Source organism: Camarhynchus parvulus, chromosome 4A, assembly GCF_901933205.1.
Source record: "Camarhynchus parvulus chromosome 4A, STF_HiC, whole genome shotgun sequence".
In the NCBI taxonomy this organism is placed as follows: domain Eukaryota; kingdom Metazoa; phylum Chordata; class Aves; order Passeriformes; family Thraupidae; genus Camarhynchus; species Camarhynchus parvulus.
This window is the reverse complement of record NC_044600.1, coordinates 6,446,887-6,459,567: the sequence shown is the minus strand read 5'-3', so window position 1 is coordinate 6,459,567 and position 12,681 is coordinate 6,446,887. Positions and strand designations below refer to the sequence as shown.

At 41.4% G+C, this 12,681-nt stretch overlaps 1 protein-coding gene across 1 annotated transcript; it reads right to left on the bottom strand.

Annotated features, from left to right (window-relative positions):
- Nucleotides 1-207: 207 nt before the first annotated feature.
- ZC4H2 (zinc finger C4H2-type containing) lies at nucleotides 208-11,721 on the bottom strand. Its single transcript, XM_030967823.1, has 5 exons — nucleotides 11,510-11,721; nucleotides 8,423-8,594; nucleotides 7,002-7,174; nucleotides 5,644-5,806; nucleotides 208-4,521 (listed from the first exon to the last, which is right to left on the bottom strand). Exons 1-5 carry the CDS (start codon nucleotides 11,560-11,562, stop codon nucleotides 4,408-4,410), a joined length of 675 nt encoding a protein of 224 aa, XP_030823683.1. The 5' UTR covers nucleotides 11,563-11,721; the 3' UTR covers nucleotides 208-4,407.
- Between the last annotated feature and the right edge of the window lie 960 nt (nucleotides 11,722-12,681).

Sequence of the window (12,681 nt, the reverse complement as noted above, 5' to 3'; positions counted from 1 at the left end):
TGCTATCTCCTTTTCATTTCTATTTTCTAAAGCCTATTTGAAGGGATCCTTCTTACCCCATATTTATCTCCATATAGTTTCTATAAAGGTATAACAGAATTGCGGCTAAGTGTATTCTGTAATATCAGAGAGCTGAGTTTTACCACCTGGGCTTCTTAGTAGCATAAGCAAGTAACAGATGTGAAAGAACTCTGCAGGAAGAAAGCATGACATGAAACAAACATTTATTTAAAAGGACTGTACAGACAAATTAAACTCACACTGTTACTCCTTTGAGGCACAGGAGTAAAATACTTAAAATACAGAAGCCAGTGAAAATACCAGATATTGCTAGAATACCTAAATACTAAAATGAAAATGTATGCTGGAGGAATTAGAAAACTGTAAAATAAAAGAATAAAGCACTTTTTAATGTATTTAAAGTGCTAGTGAAGTCCTAATTTCTTGAATAGTATGCTATTTAAAGTAACACATCAATGTCTATTCTTTCAAATTTAGATTATGTAAATTGAAGCCACTGTCAGGTTCAGTCAGGGTCCTGTTTATAAAGCTAAGGTTGAATTCAGGAAGTGCAAGTATTTAAATTTGCCTTACATTTTCTCTGTAGTTAATGTATCCATGACACTAAAGTTTGGACAACTGATCCACCCCAGCTTGGGTATGAAAATTTCTATAGCAAAGCATTTAGATGCAATACAGTGTTTGCATCCTTTTACTTATGAGCTTAGGGTTGATGGCAGGGTGAAAGTCTTGGGATTTTGGTTTTTTTTTTCTGTTTGGTTGCAGAACAACAGGACTATCCTTTGAGGCAAGTGATGAACAAAGACCCTGGAAACCATCTTTACCAAGAGAATCCAGTTCTTTTGTTGTTACATGGATACCCTTTTAAAAACAGAATGACAAAGACAGGGTTAAACCAGACTTCAGTAATATAAAAGTCTCCTAAGCTTTGAGGAGGGTCTCATTCTGGCTACTCAGACAATTTGACCCAAATAAGAATAAATTTAAGTGAAGTGGAGAAGTATCCACAAAGACTTCAGATATGAATGAAGAAACCATTGTTGCTCCATGAAGCAAAAATGCAGCAGACTTGTGTTAAGAGCTGTACTTCAGACAGCTTCCTCTTCTGTCTGAATACCAAGAAATCAATATTTCATAATTATTCCTCCAGTCTCTTGAGGAGTTGCCTGGGAGAAAAGAGCCTGGGGCTGTCACGAGAAGAGTTCTTCAGTTAAACTTCTGTGATTGTTCCGTGAGAGAAAAGAGAACTCTTTCCCTATGAGAGACATTGCTTCCCTCCCTGCCCCCACCCCCTGGTCCCCTAATACATAACACATATTTTATCTCCTGAAATGGCTGGAATCATAGAATAGCTCGAGTATGAAGGGATCCATAAGGATCATCAGGTCCAACTGCCTAGCATTAAACTGTATGGGTAAGAGTGAAATCCAGGTGAAGCTCAAACCCTGGCAGGCTTGGTGCCTTGGCCACTTCCCTGGGTCACTGGGCCAGTGATCAATCACTCTCTCAGAGAAGAACCTTTTCCTGGTGTCCAATGTGAACTTCCCTCAATGCAGCTTCATTCTATTTCCTCATGTCCTGTTGCTGGTCATCAGAGGGTATCAGCAGCTCCTCCTCCCCTGGAGGAAGTTGTAGGCTGTGATGAGGGCACTCCTCAGCGCTCTTTTCTCCAAACTGTAAAAGCCAAGTGTCCTCAGGTGCTCCTCAGAGGTTTTGTCCTTGAGACCCTCTGCAGTCTTGGCCACACAGGTGACTCCAGAGCACTGTAACAGTCTGATGTCCTTCCTGCACTGAGGCATCCCAAACTGCCCCCAGTGCCCAAGGCCCCACCAGTGCAGTGCAGAGTGAGACAATCAGCTGGCAGTGCTGTGCTGGATGTACCCCAGGTTGTGGTTGGTCCCTTTGGCAGCCAGGGCACCCTGCTGACTTATCTCCAGGTACACTCACCCTCAGCAATGCATGCTATTCATATGGCAGAATATGCTTTGTGAAGGATGTTAAAATTGGTGAATACTAGTACAATTGATGCAAACACAGTGTGTCATATTCACTTAAAAAAAAAAAACCAAAAAAACCAACAAATCCTTACCTTGTAAAACACAGGAGAACATGAGACCAGTTTAAAAAAGTAAAAGTACAAAACTGTTGTACTAAATTAGTAAATGGTGCATCCTTAAGTGTACTTCAGTTCAGGGATCTCCCAAGAAAGAAAGAACCTGGCCAAGTAACAGTAAAGTGAGAACAGCTATGACTAACCCTACCTATTGCAGAACTGTAAGCAGAAGTCTCTACAAATCAATCCTCCTATTCACACTACTTCATTGCAGACCATTCACCCACTCCATTGTCACTACTTCTTAAATTTATGTACAACTACCATCAAAGTATGCTGCTCTCCTGTATGCACTTTGGGGAAGCCCACATACTGTCTTTTAACTCTGTGCAGTTTCCCTTCAACTCCATAGGAATTGCTCTGAACAGAGCGCACAGCATGAGACCACCCTGACATTTAAAACAGTAAAATCCAGTATTTGTGCCACAAAACATGCATAACACACTATTGCCATTTGGAGCATGGAGACTATCTTCCATTATTGCTATCTCAGAGACCAAATCCCTGTAGTTCACCTAGCAGAATCTGCTCTTCACATAATTTCAGGGGCAGGTGGTCCACATTGTGTCTGCTGTTGACAGATGTTGATTGGTAACATTAAAACATTAAATATGTTGATTTGTAACATTAAAAGATATTGACTTTGTAACATTAAAATGCAGGAATATCTCCTGAACCTGGCTTAAGTTTTAGGACTACGTTCAGTAAATCACTCATGTACTTAGTGGCAGACTTAGGAAATTAATGGCAGTGTATGTGATTTGGCCAGCAAAATTGCATCATGTGGATTTATTACAGTTGCCAGCATTTGGCAAAGTTCTTGGAGCAGAGATTTGGGGCTTCCCTGTTCTTCCTATCTAACAAGTCAAATTCCCAATATAACCACTCTAACATAATATAGAGAGAAACCTGGCCTAAAGACAAGAGTGTGAACAAGCAGTTCCTGCATCCTGGAGTTAGTGAAAAGAATATTTAACACTTGAAATCAATTTAGGCAACAAAGGTGGTCCCAAAACTGGGATTAGAGATGAGTAAACTTCAAGTGCCAGTTCTGTAAGTGGATCATTGCCATCCTCCCCATTGCAAGAACTGTTGTTAAATTACATGAAACATAGGGAAGACATACAGGGAGATATCTAATCCAGATGCTTTAGTCAGGATTCTTTTGGCACATAGGGAACAAGAAAACAAACTGGCCTGAAGTAAAGCTTATTTGAAAATGACCTATTAAAAGACAGAAAAATAGAAAGTTTGGGTTGAGTGAGGACAATGACACCAAAGCTCATTGGTTCTGGTGAAATACATAATTTTTTAGTTGACACTGTTCCTCATGCATGTTCCTGAACTTTCCTATGCTCCAGTGGAGGACATGTCTGACAGATTTTGGCTATAGAAACCAGGAGCAGAGGCCTTGCAGAATGGCTGATGTGCAGTCTGTGCACACAGAGAGATCTGGGATATCTCATGCATGTTTCCTAGAGAACCACAGTGCATTGGTCAGCCATAAAGCCTAGGAGGACCACTAATAGAGCTCACTTCAGCCTTGTTCTTAAGTCAATCAGTCTTTTGACTGCTGAAAATAATAACCTGTTAAGATGTTAAAGCATGACAAATTGCATCATCTTTAGAAATTCATGCACAGCCAGCACCTTTTCAAGTTTTAAGTCAAGTTTGAGGGAATGGTACAATCAACTTCAGTAAATCAAAACCCATGTGTGTCCTTAATGCATTGATATTCTGTATAACAAATCTCCTTTTCCCTGAAAATTTTCTGTTCAAAAAGAGTTCCATGGGATACCCAAACCTACCCAGTCTTACGAGACTAGAGAACAAATTGTTCTTCAGTGAAACAAACAGACAGTCTGCTATTTCAGCACTTCAAATAGTCTCCTGTTATCAGGAGAAAACAGAATAATCTTTTAGTAACATCTGTTTTTTAAAAAGAGAACATAAAAGCATTTGTGGTAATCACATTTGATCAATAGAAATAGCCTGACATTTAGGATACTTGCACAAAGAATTCCAGTTTGTTTAGGAGTACAAAAGATGGAGCAATTGAAATGTTAAACTGTAGCACCAGTAATATTTACTTTCCTAAAACCAAATCCTAAAGACTGGAAGGAACTTAGAGCAGGATCATTGTGCTTACATTGCATTTAAATAGAAAACAATGAGACAGTCATACTTGAGTCTGCAATTCAGCAAAGTCTGGGCAAATTTGCCATTCTACGGGAAGAGTACTGGGACAGGAGCTTGTCACAATCTTCAGGATTTCATTCGTCCTGTTTCCTCTTGGGCTTTTTGGGGTTCCGAGAGCGGCTCTTGGCTTTGCACAGGGGACAAATGGGCGCGTTCCGGTGGATTTGCTGGTGACACGACAAACACGCCTGAAATGCAATTGCAGCCTCTGGTTACCAACACCAAAGTGGCCTTGGCACACAGGTCATTGAGTTCCAGTACAGACAAAAACAAGGCTCCTTGCCTGCAAAGGCAGACTGCTGCTGCATTCTATACAATCTAGGTTATGTGGATTGTAATTTCAGGCTTACTGAAAAATAAGAGCATCTCATTGAATTAAAATTACAGTTCTGCAGACATGTGTCTCCTACATGTATCAGTAACTTTAAATTCTATTTTGTGTTGTTTACAGTGATGTTTTAAAGGTATTTACCTACCTAATAGCTCACTGAGTCAGAGAAGTTACAGTGATGGCCAACTGCAGTGTCACAGAATTGAAGGCAGGAGCAGGTGATTGAATGAATTCCACGTATTTAACACAAGGTACAGAACTCTGCCCTTTTGCTCCAGACTAAGCCCTGTAATTTATGTTTGACTCAAGCCTATTACTTGCAGAATGGCTTTTCAATTGCCTAGCTACAGATATTAAGTATATTACTTTGGGGTGTACCTACATCAGTTTGCCTTCTTAGTGACTCAGGAACCTGGGTGGGAGGAATACCCCTATGTAACTACTTAACTCTTCTCACTACATAAGGAGCTGAGTAAAACTGTCACTGGAGTGCCTGTGGTTATGTTACATTAATCCACATGTTACTCATGAAGATCCCAAGCGCACAAGCAATCGCTTTTCCTGGTAATTTACACCAGTGGTAATTTCCCTCATAAAATATGTGCACTGTTTTTAATATGACTCTGTATGACATTAACTAAGAGCCACTGCTTTTTCTTTTGCCAATATTTTTTTGTCTTTCTTACATGCCTTGCTCCCATGTGAAACATAAGGAGTGGGAATTGCCTCGTCTCTGCTGAGGGTGACTTTTAAGTCCTAAAAGATTCTTATCCTTAACCCTTGATGACTGGTGCTACTACTTTAGTCTACTGCTTGCTTTGCTACTACTTTAGTCTCCTGCTTGCTCTTGTTTTGAACCACTGCAAGGAAAATTGTAATCAGGACATGTAATTTTTCCTTTCCACAAACATCAATCACTTTCTGAATATAATGCATTCCAATGACAAAAGAGAAAACCCAGCACATTCCATCTCCTGACCTTCATTGGAGGTGGCTGCTGTCTGAAAGTTGCTGTCTGTCTGGTATCTTGCTTCCTGGCCACCTGCAGCTGTTGGGCAGCTGCTGCAGCTGCAGCCAGAGACTCTGGGATGGGAGGCTCCTGTGGTTCTGTCTGCCATTCTGCTTTCTGCTTTTCAAAGTAGCTAGACAAAAGAACGACAAACAAAAAAATGTAACCACCTTCTGCAGTATTTCATTAGTCTGTAAAGGATATTTGGTGTTAAGATACAGTGGATCACATTTCCCTATCATGTTCCTCCACTAGAGTCAAACTGCCAAATTGCCTACACATTGACTAGTTCATAAATGGAATATGTGGTGTTTCCTTCTCCATTTCTACACTTCAGCCAGATTCCAGACTGGATGTAAATCTAGTAAGATGAAAAATAGACAACATGTATAGAAGAAAAATAGGCAACAGCTTCAGGTGTATCTCTGTCAAATAGTTTTTCTATTTTATTCTGTTAAAATTAATAATTTTTGTACACAACAGATTAATAAACAGATCTTTGTAGTGTCAATATTTGGAATGTAAAACAACATTTCTATAGAAATACAAAGGAAATGTTGAAAACTGTGTGCATGTGTAAATATATATATATAGTATATATATATTAATTGTATATAGTAATTGTACTATAGTAATTGTACTAATACTGTATAGTATTGTAAAAGTATATTTATTAATTGTGCTGGGCAATAAGAGCAATATTTGCTTATTAAAACATCCCTTGCATTTAAAACTGGTCTGTTAAACAAAAGATACTGTTCTTTGAATAGTAGCTAATTCTGTCCTGTCCTGCCTAGGTTATATATAAAAATGAGACTGTGATTTATTATCCAAATCTGTTCCACATCTCAGGGAAACTTGTTGACAGTCACAGGTATTTGGCTAAAAGCCACTGCTATGTGCAGGCAGCAAAAAGTAAAACTCTGACTAGGAGCAGCACAACCCAACTGAAGAATACCTGGTTTGTATCCCCCTCAAGTATTGCCTCCTACTATTCCTTGCTAAAGAAGCAATTTTCAAGGAAAAATAAAAAGATAGAAAAAGCAACATATAGTATAAAACCTAGAAAGCCAACAACCACCCTTGAATGTTTGCATGTGGTAAGTAAAGTTTGCAGCTTGGAATAACCTAAATTTAACTTGGAACAAATTCAGACTGAATGTTGTCAAACACACATCCTCCTTTCATCACTTTTTTGTTAGCTTTTGTTTTTCATGCTTACCTCTTGAGTCGTTTTTTTCCACCTACCAACAAAATTAAGATGAGAAAATGACCAGCAGAATTGAAAGAAAGCATAAAGCCAGATAATGTTTGCTTTGGAGACTTACTCAAGGGACAGTTTCTCTTCCTCCTCACACAGGTCTGGCAGCCTCTGCAGACCCAGGGTCATCCTCAAGGCATCCACGTGCTCCTTGAGGGGCTTGTACTCCTCGTGGAGCCGGCGAGTCGATTCCAAGAGCTTGTTCAGATCGTTCTCAGACTGCTTGATAGTGTTCTCCATCTGAAACAGCAGGTTGGGCATGCTTTTAAAGAACTGTTCCTCTCTGACTGAGCAACAGATTGTACCAGAAAGAGGAGATTTTTCTCACTCGAGTTGGAAGACATTTGAGACAATGCCATAGTAAAGCAAAGACTTAAGGTATTGGGAGGATGAAAAATGGGCAAAGGAGAAGTAACAGAAAGTCACATGTGAGATGCATTTTCATTTTTAAAAAGTGCACTCAACCTATAGGACCTTCTGAAAAACAGAAAAAGCAGAGAAAGGCTACAAATAAAGTTGCAAGTGAGGAGCTATGGAAGACTCTCAAGAGACACTAAAAAAGAGCTTAAAGTAGCACAAACTAATTTTCTGTGTTTCTAAGATACCTGAACACTGACTGGCAGAAGTTAACAAACAAGCTAAGGAAAGGTTTCTGCTTTCCTTACTGCAGCAAGTGGGAAAAGCAGCAGAGAAAAAGACAATCTGACTGCACAAAGAGAGGAGGATGAAACAGGCTGAGGTTATGCAGTGGACAGAGGAGCAGACATTTAAAGCCATAAATAAATGAAGTCTGCACATCCAGTACATAACTTGTACTTTTTCACTTGTTGGAGCTTTTTTCTTCTAGTGCAACACAGATACCTTCAGAGCTAAAAACTCCATTAAGTGCCCTAACATGACAAAAAAATGTATTTAAAAATATATTCCCTATTCAGCCCCTCTAATTGGCTAGTTTTCCTGTTTATAAGTTGCTTTTTCTCTTATTTATATTAATTCCCTTCAGGCTGGTGCTTCTTGATGTTTGGTGATTCCACTCTGGGATGAAGGTCAGCTCTTAACTATGAGCTTAACAAACACTACGTATTTTCTCAAAATCTCCTAGTCTCACCTGGCTGCCAAAGTTTCTGTTTCTGGGTGCTAAATGAGAATAGACTAACAGGAAGAACTGTTTTCTATGGGACAGCTGGAGTGGTATCACTGTGGCTACTGGTAAAGTCATAGCCACAACAGCCTTGGTTATCTTATCTATCCTCTCAGTGCAACAGCTTATTATGCCAGCATTATAAAATATCCTGCCCTACAAAGGGCAAAAACAATTATCCTGAGGTGGATTTGCTTTGCACTCTCTGTAGGATCCTAGGATGGCGTTGTAAAGTGCACATTATTGAACCAGTGATGCTTCACTCATGTGCACAATTCCACAAGCTGGGGGATGATTCATGTGCAGCTGTGTCTGAGTCAGAGTGTCTGAGCTGGGCTGGCACTCACCACGTTAATGTCAGCGTGGATCAGCCTCAGCTCCTCCACGTGAGCCATCTTCTCCTGCAGCAGCAGGTCCATTTCTTGTTTATATTCTTTCAAGTGCCTCTCCTCAGACTCCAGGGCTTCAAATTCTGCTTTCAGTCTTGCCTTTATTTTTTCCATCTGCAAAGTCTTATTCCTGAATCCCAGTGACAATTAAAAAGATAGAGAGACAACAGTAAGTCACTGACACATATTTTTGTGAGGTGTCAGTTTATATGGGATTAGATAGATGAAAGAAGGCAATAGCAGCAATAGACAAGAATGAGTAAATGAATCTGAGAGAAGGTGAATACAAGGAGAATACTGAATTCTAATGCCAGCTCTTTTGCTGAGCTTTTCGGTGGTAAGAGAATCCTTGTACAGAAATATGAAATTAATAGAATGTTGTCAGGTTTTGACAGAATATGGCAGAAAGCAGGGTCAGTCACTTGGACAATTAATTATGGCTACATATTCCAAGTGTCATAGCTAGTAACATGACCTGGGTTCATCTCCCTCTCTCACTTCAGGATTTTACAAAACTGCAAGAGATAAAAACAGCACCATAAAAAACTTCAACACACAATATGTATTCAGAAGCGGTGGTCTGGCAGGGATAATATGAACAAAGGAGATTTAAAACAAAACAGTTACAAAATTTCTGTTTCCTCTCTTGTATTTATGACATGCGTCTGCATCTCTCATCAGTAAATTTACTCTTTTTCTCTTTTATCTCCTCCCAGTCAGAACACTGTCTTTAGATATTTACCTAATTTTATGAGTGGGTTATTTCTGGGGAAAAATTTAAATAAGCATGCATATAAATAAACATGTGCATATATGCTTGGATTGTGGGCATCCAATGGGTTTACTGAAAGAAGTATTCCCTTGGCTACAAATGATATGTATTTATCTATAGATATAGATATGGATATAGAGATCAGATTCCAGATTCAAAATTGGATTCCCACATCCCTTCAAAACCCAGCTAAGCTGTATCATAATACATGACAGAGATCAACTACACAAGTGGGCAAGTTCTTTGATTTTGTTCATGAAGACTTCTTTCCCCTCTGTCCACAGAGTTCATGAAATGCAGATTAAAATAAAGTCTGCTAAATCTATCAAAGGTGAATCTGTAAACATAAGGAAATCTCATGTTTATCTTGAAGGAAATTCTTCACAGAATGCAAGCTTCAAATGAGTAAGTAGGTTTATTTGATCAGATTTTGTTAAAGGTGACTCAAAATGGACATCAATGTTGCAAGTAGGACTGGCTTTTTGACACAGATTTTTTTTTATTTAAAATGCACTCAAGTAACTTGTTTGGTACTTCATTGAACACTAAAGCTAAACATCACCTTTGCTCTGCCTTATACCACAAAATAATAGCAAAAATCCGTCAAGTGCAGTTAATATATCACCTTTGAATATGTGATCAGAAAACTGAATGCACTGTAAATTTCCAAATACAGGATACCACTCTCACTGAAAAATTGCTTTAAGTGTTACAGTAACTGGACCACACACTGTAGTAGGCCATACTTAGATCTGTTTTCTAAAACATAGCCTGTGTACCAGTTGAGTACAAAATCATTGTTCTTACACTGTCACATCTCTTTCTACAAATAGTTTGGGGATACTAGGCAGACAAATATTTTTGCTTGATCTTTGTTCACCTCTGTGGTATTGTGTGAAGAAGGCTGAGGCCCATACTCTGCTGCCAATTAATTTGTTCCACGGATGAAGTGTGCTCCTTAGAGATGCTGTAACCAGCCACAAGTGCCTGTGATCACCTGAGAGCTGGGATTCCTCTCTGCCAGCCCTCTCTCCTCTCTCTGCCAGCCCCTCTCTGGCTGTCATGTCCCCAACACTTCTCATGGCTCTGGGGTTTCACAGTCAGCATGCCTTCCACCTCCCAGCTGCATTCAAAACCACTGTTCTCTCGAAGGTGTTTTGGCTCCAATTGAACAGACAGCTCAGGCCTAATGCTGAAAATTGGTGCCTAAACCAAGGAGTGGAAACGCCCTGCCTAAAGTTAAGGAAAAGGTTCCCGATGCAGGAAGGTGCTGTACCCTGCCTGGCTTTCAATGAGCCCCCTCTTCCACAGCATCCTGCAGCTCACCCTGTAAAGGACGCTATAACAAATTCCCGGTGTTCTGCACGGCACGAACCGCAGCCCTCGGGCCTTGTGGCAGGAGGGCACGGATGAAAAAGCCCAGGCCCGGTGTGTCCCCATCCCCGGTGTGTCCCCATCCCCGGTGTGCCCCCATCCCCGGTGTGCCCGGTGTGTCCCCATCCCCGAGCAGGCAGGGACATCTCCGCGGGGCTCCCTCGGTCGCTCCCCGCCTTTGCCCGAAGGAGAGGGCAGGGACAGAGCGAGTATAGCACAGAAGCCGCTGAGGCTCAGCCGCTCCCCTCTCATCCCGCACGGATGCACCGCTCCCCGGAGGGCCCTGCCCTACCGCCGCCCTCCGCGGGGGACGGATGGACAGACGGATGAATGGATGGACAGATGGCTGTCCTGCACCCCGGTGCCAGCAGCGCTGCCCAGCCCTGTCCCGCCCGAGGGCACGTCCACCCTCGGATCTGGGTGTCAGACTCTGCTTTCCTTGCCATCCCCGCTTCCTTCTCAGCCCGACAAGGCTCCTGCCCGGGAGTCAGTGGGGCAAAATAACACATTCAGAGCCTCATGAATATGAAATACTAATTCAAAGGACTTAAAAACAAACAAACAAGCAGTAAAGCCCCGGCACAGCCCGACACCACTCCCCCCGCTGCCGCTCGGTCCTTCCCCCCGCGCACTCCGCCTTCTCCCCGTGCCATCACTCGGGGCTGCGCTCTGCAAATGCACGACCATTACCGCCCTGCACTACGCATTCCAGCCGCGATGCCCAGCAGCGGATGCTCCCTCCCTGCTTAGAAAAATGCATTTTGAGCTCTCGTCGTAAAGCCAGCGGTAGTTTTCTTTCCCTCAGCAGCACAATAGCTACTTTCGGATCGATGCAACTCCTCCGCTCCCCCGAGGAAAAAGCTGTTTCACGTATCCGATGGGGCACAAAGCAAACATACCTGATCTCCTTGATGCTCTCGAGTTTGCACATTATTTCTTGCTCATCTGCCATGCTTTTTACTCCCGGTTTACACCTCCCGTGAAACGTGCAAAATGCCCGGGGGGAAAATAAAAACCGAAACCAAACCAAAACAAAAAAACCATACAATAGACACAATGTAGTCACCCCCTGCTCGCATATGGGCTCTGAGCCTGTGCGGCAGACTCTAGTGGGAGCTGTGGGACTTCGAGTCCGGGCTCCTATTGCTGCCCAGGCAGAGAGGCTGCAAAACGACTACAACACCCACAAGGCAGAGCAAAGCTCGCCTGCCCTTCTTCCTGCAACTACATTTTAAATCAATTTGTCACACCTCATTATGCCCGAGGTTGTTAGGAGTGCAAAAAGAGCAGGAGGCTTCCTTCTGAGATCTGTGCACTGTTTAGTATTTCGTTAAAATATGCACTACAAGACTGTTGATGGGTTCATGATTTTGATTAAAAGCTTTGACATAAAGGGATGCTGTAGGCATTACTACTACAATGCTGTTTCCTCCTGAGTTTTCTATTGAATGTTCTAATTGCTCACCAAATCCAATCTTTGCAAGTTTCTGGAACTGATAATAAATAAGCAGAATTTGTGAATAGAAGAGATTATGTGCATGTCACTATAGGACACAAAATAACACGACACGCACACACAGCTGTTCTCAAGGTACAAAGGGGGAAGTTTATTTTCTGACTCCAACATTTACAGATTTCCAAAAGTGACAGTGTATTGGAGGGTGAAAGTGCCACCTCTCCAATGACTCTGGACAAACCAACAGTCCATAAAATTTCTCCTCCTCCATAAAAGAATGCAGAACAATAAGTTATTTACAGAAAGTGTGTGAGAAAGTTCATTACAAGAGTGTAAACATCAGAAAGCTTAGAAAATCTTAAAAAATCAGGGTGACATGAATAGATGTTTTATTTACTTTCTCCATTATTTAAGGACTTTCCCCCATATTGTTGTGTTCTTCAAATAAAGGAAAAGGTAGATGAAGGAAAACAGTGATAGCATCAGCATCCTCTTCATCATGCTACAGCTTTTGTAAAGAAATTAGAACATAAAAGGTCTTATCCTCATGTAATCTGAGTCAATTGCAAACTCTCTCTAAAATTGAAGGTTGTAGGATTGAGCCCTAAGTGAGCT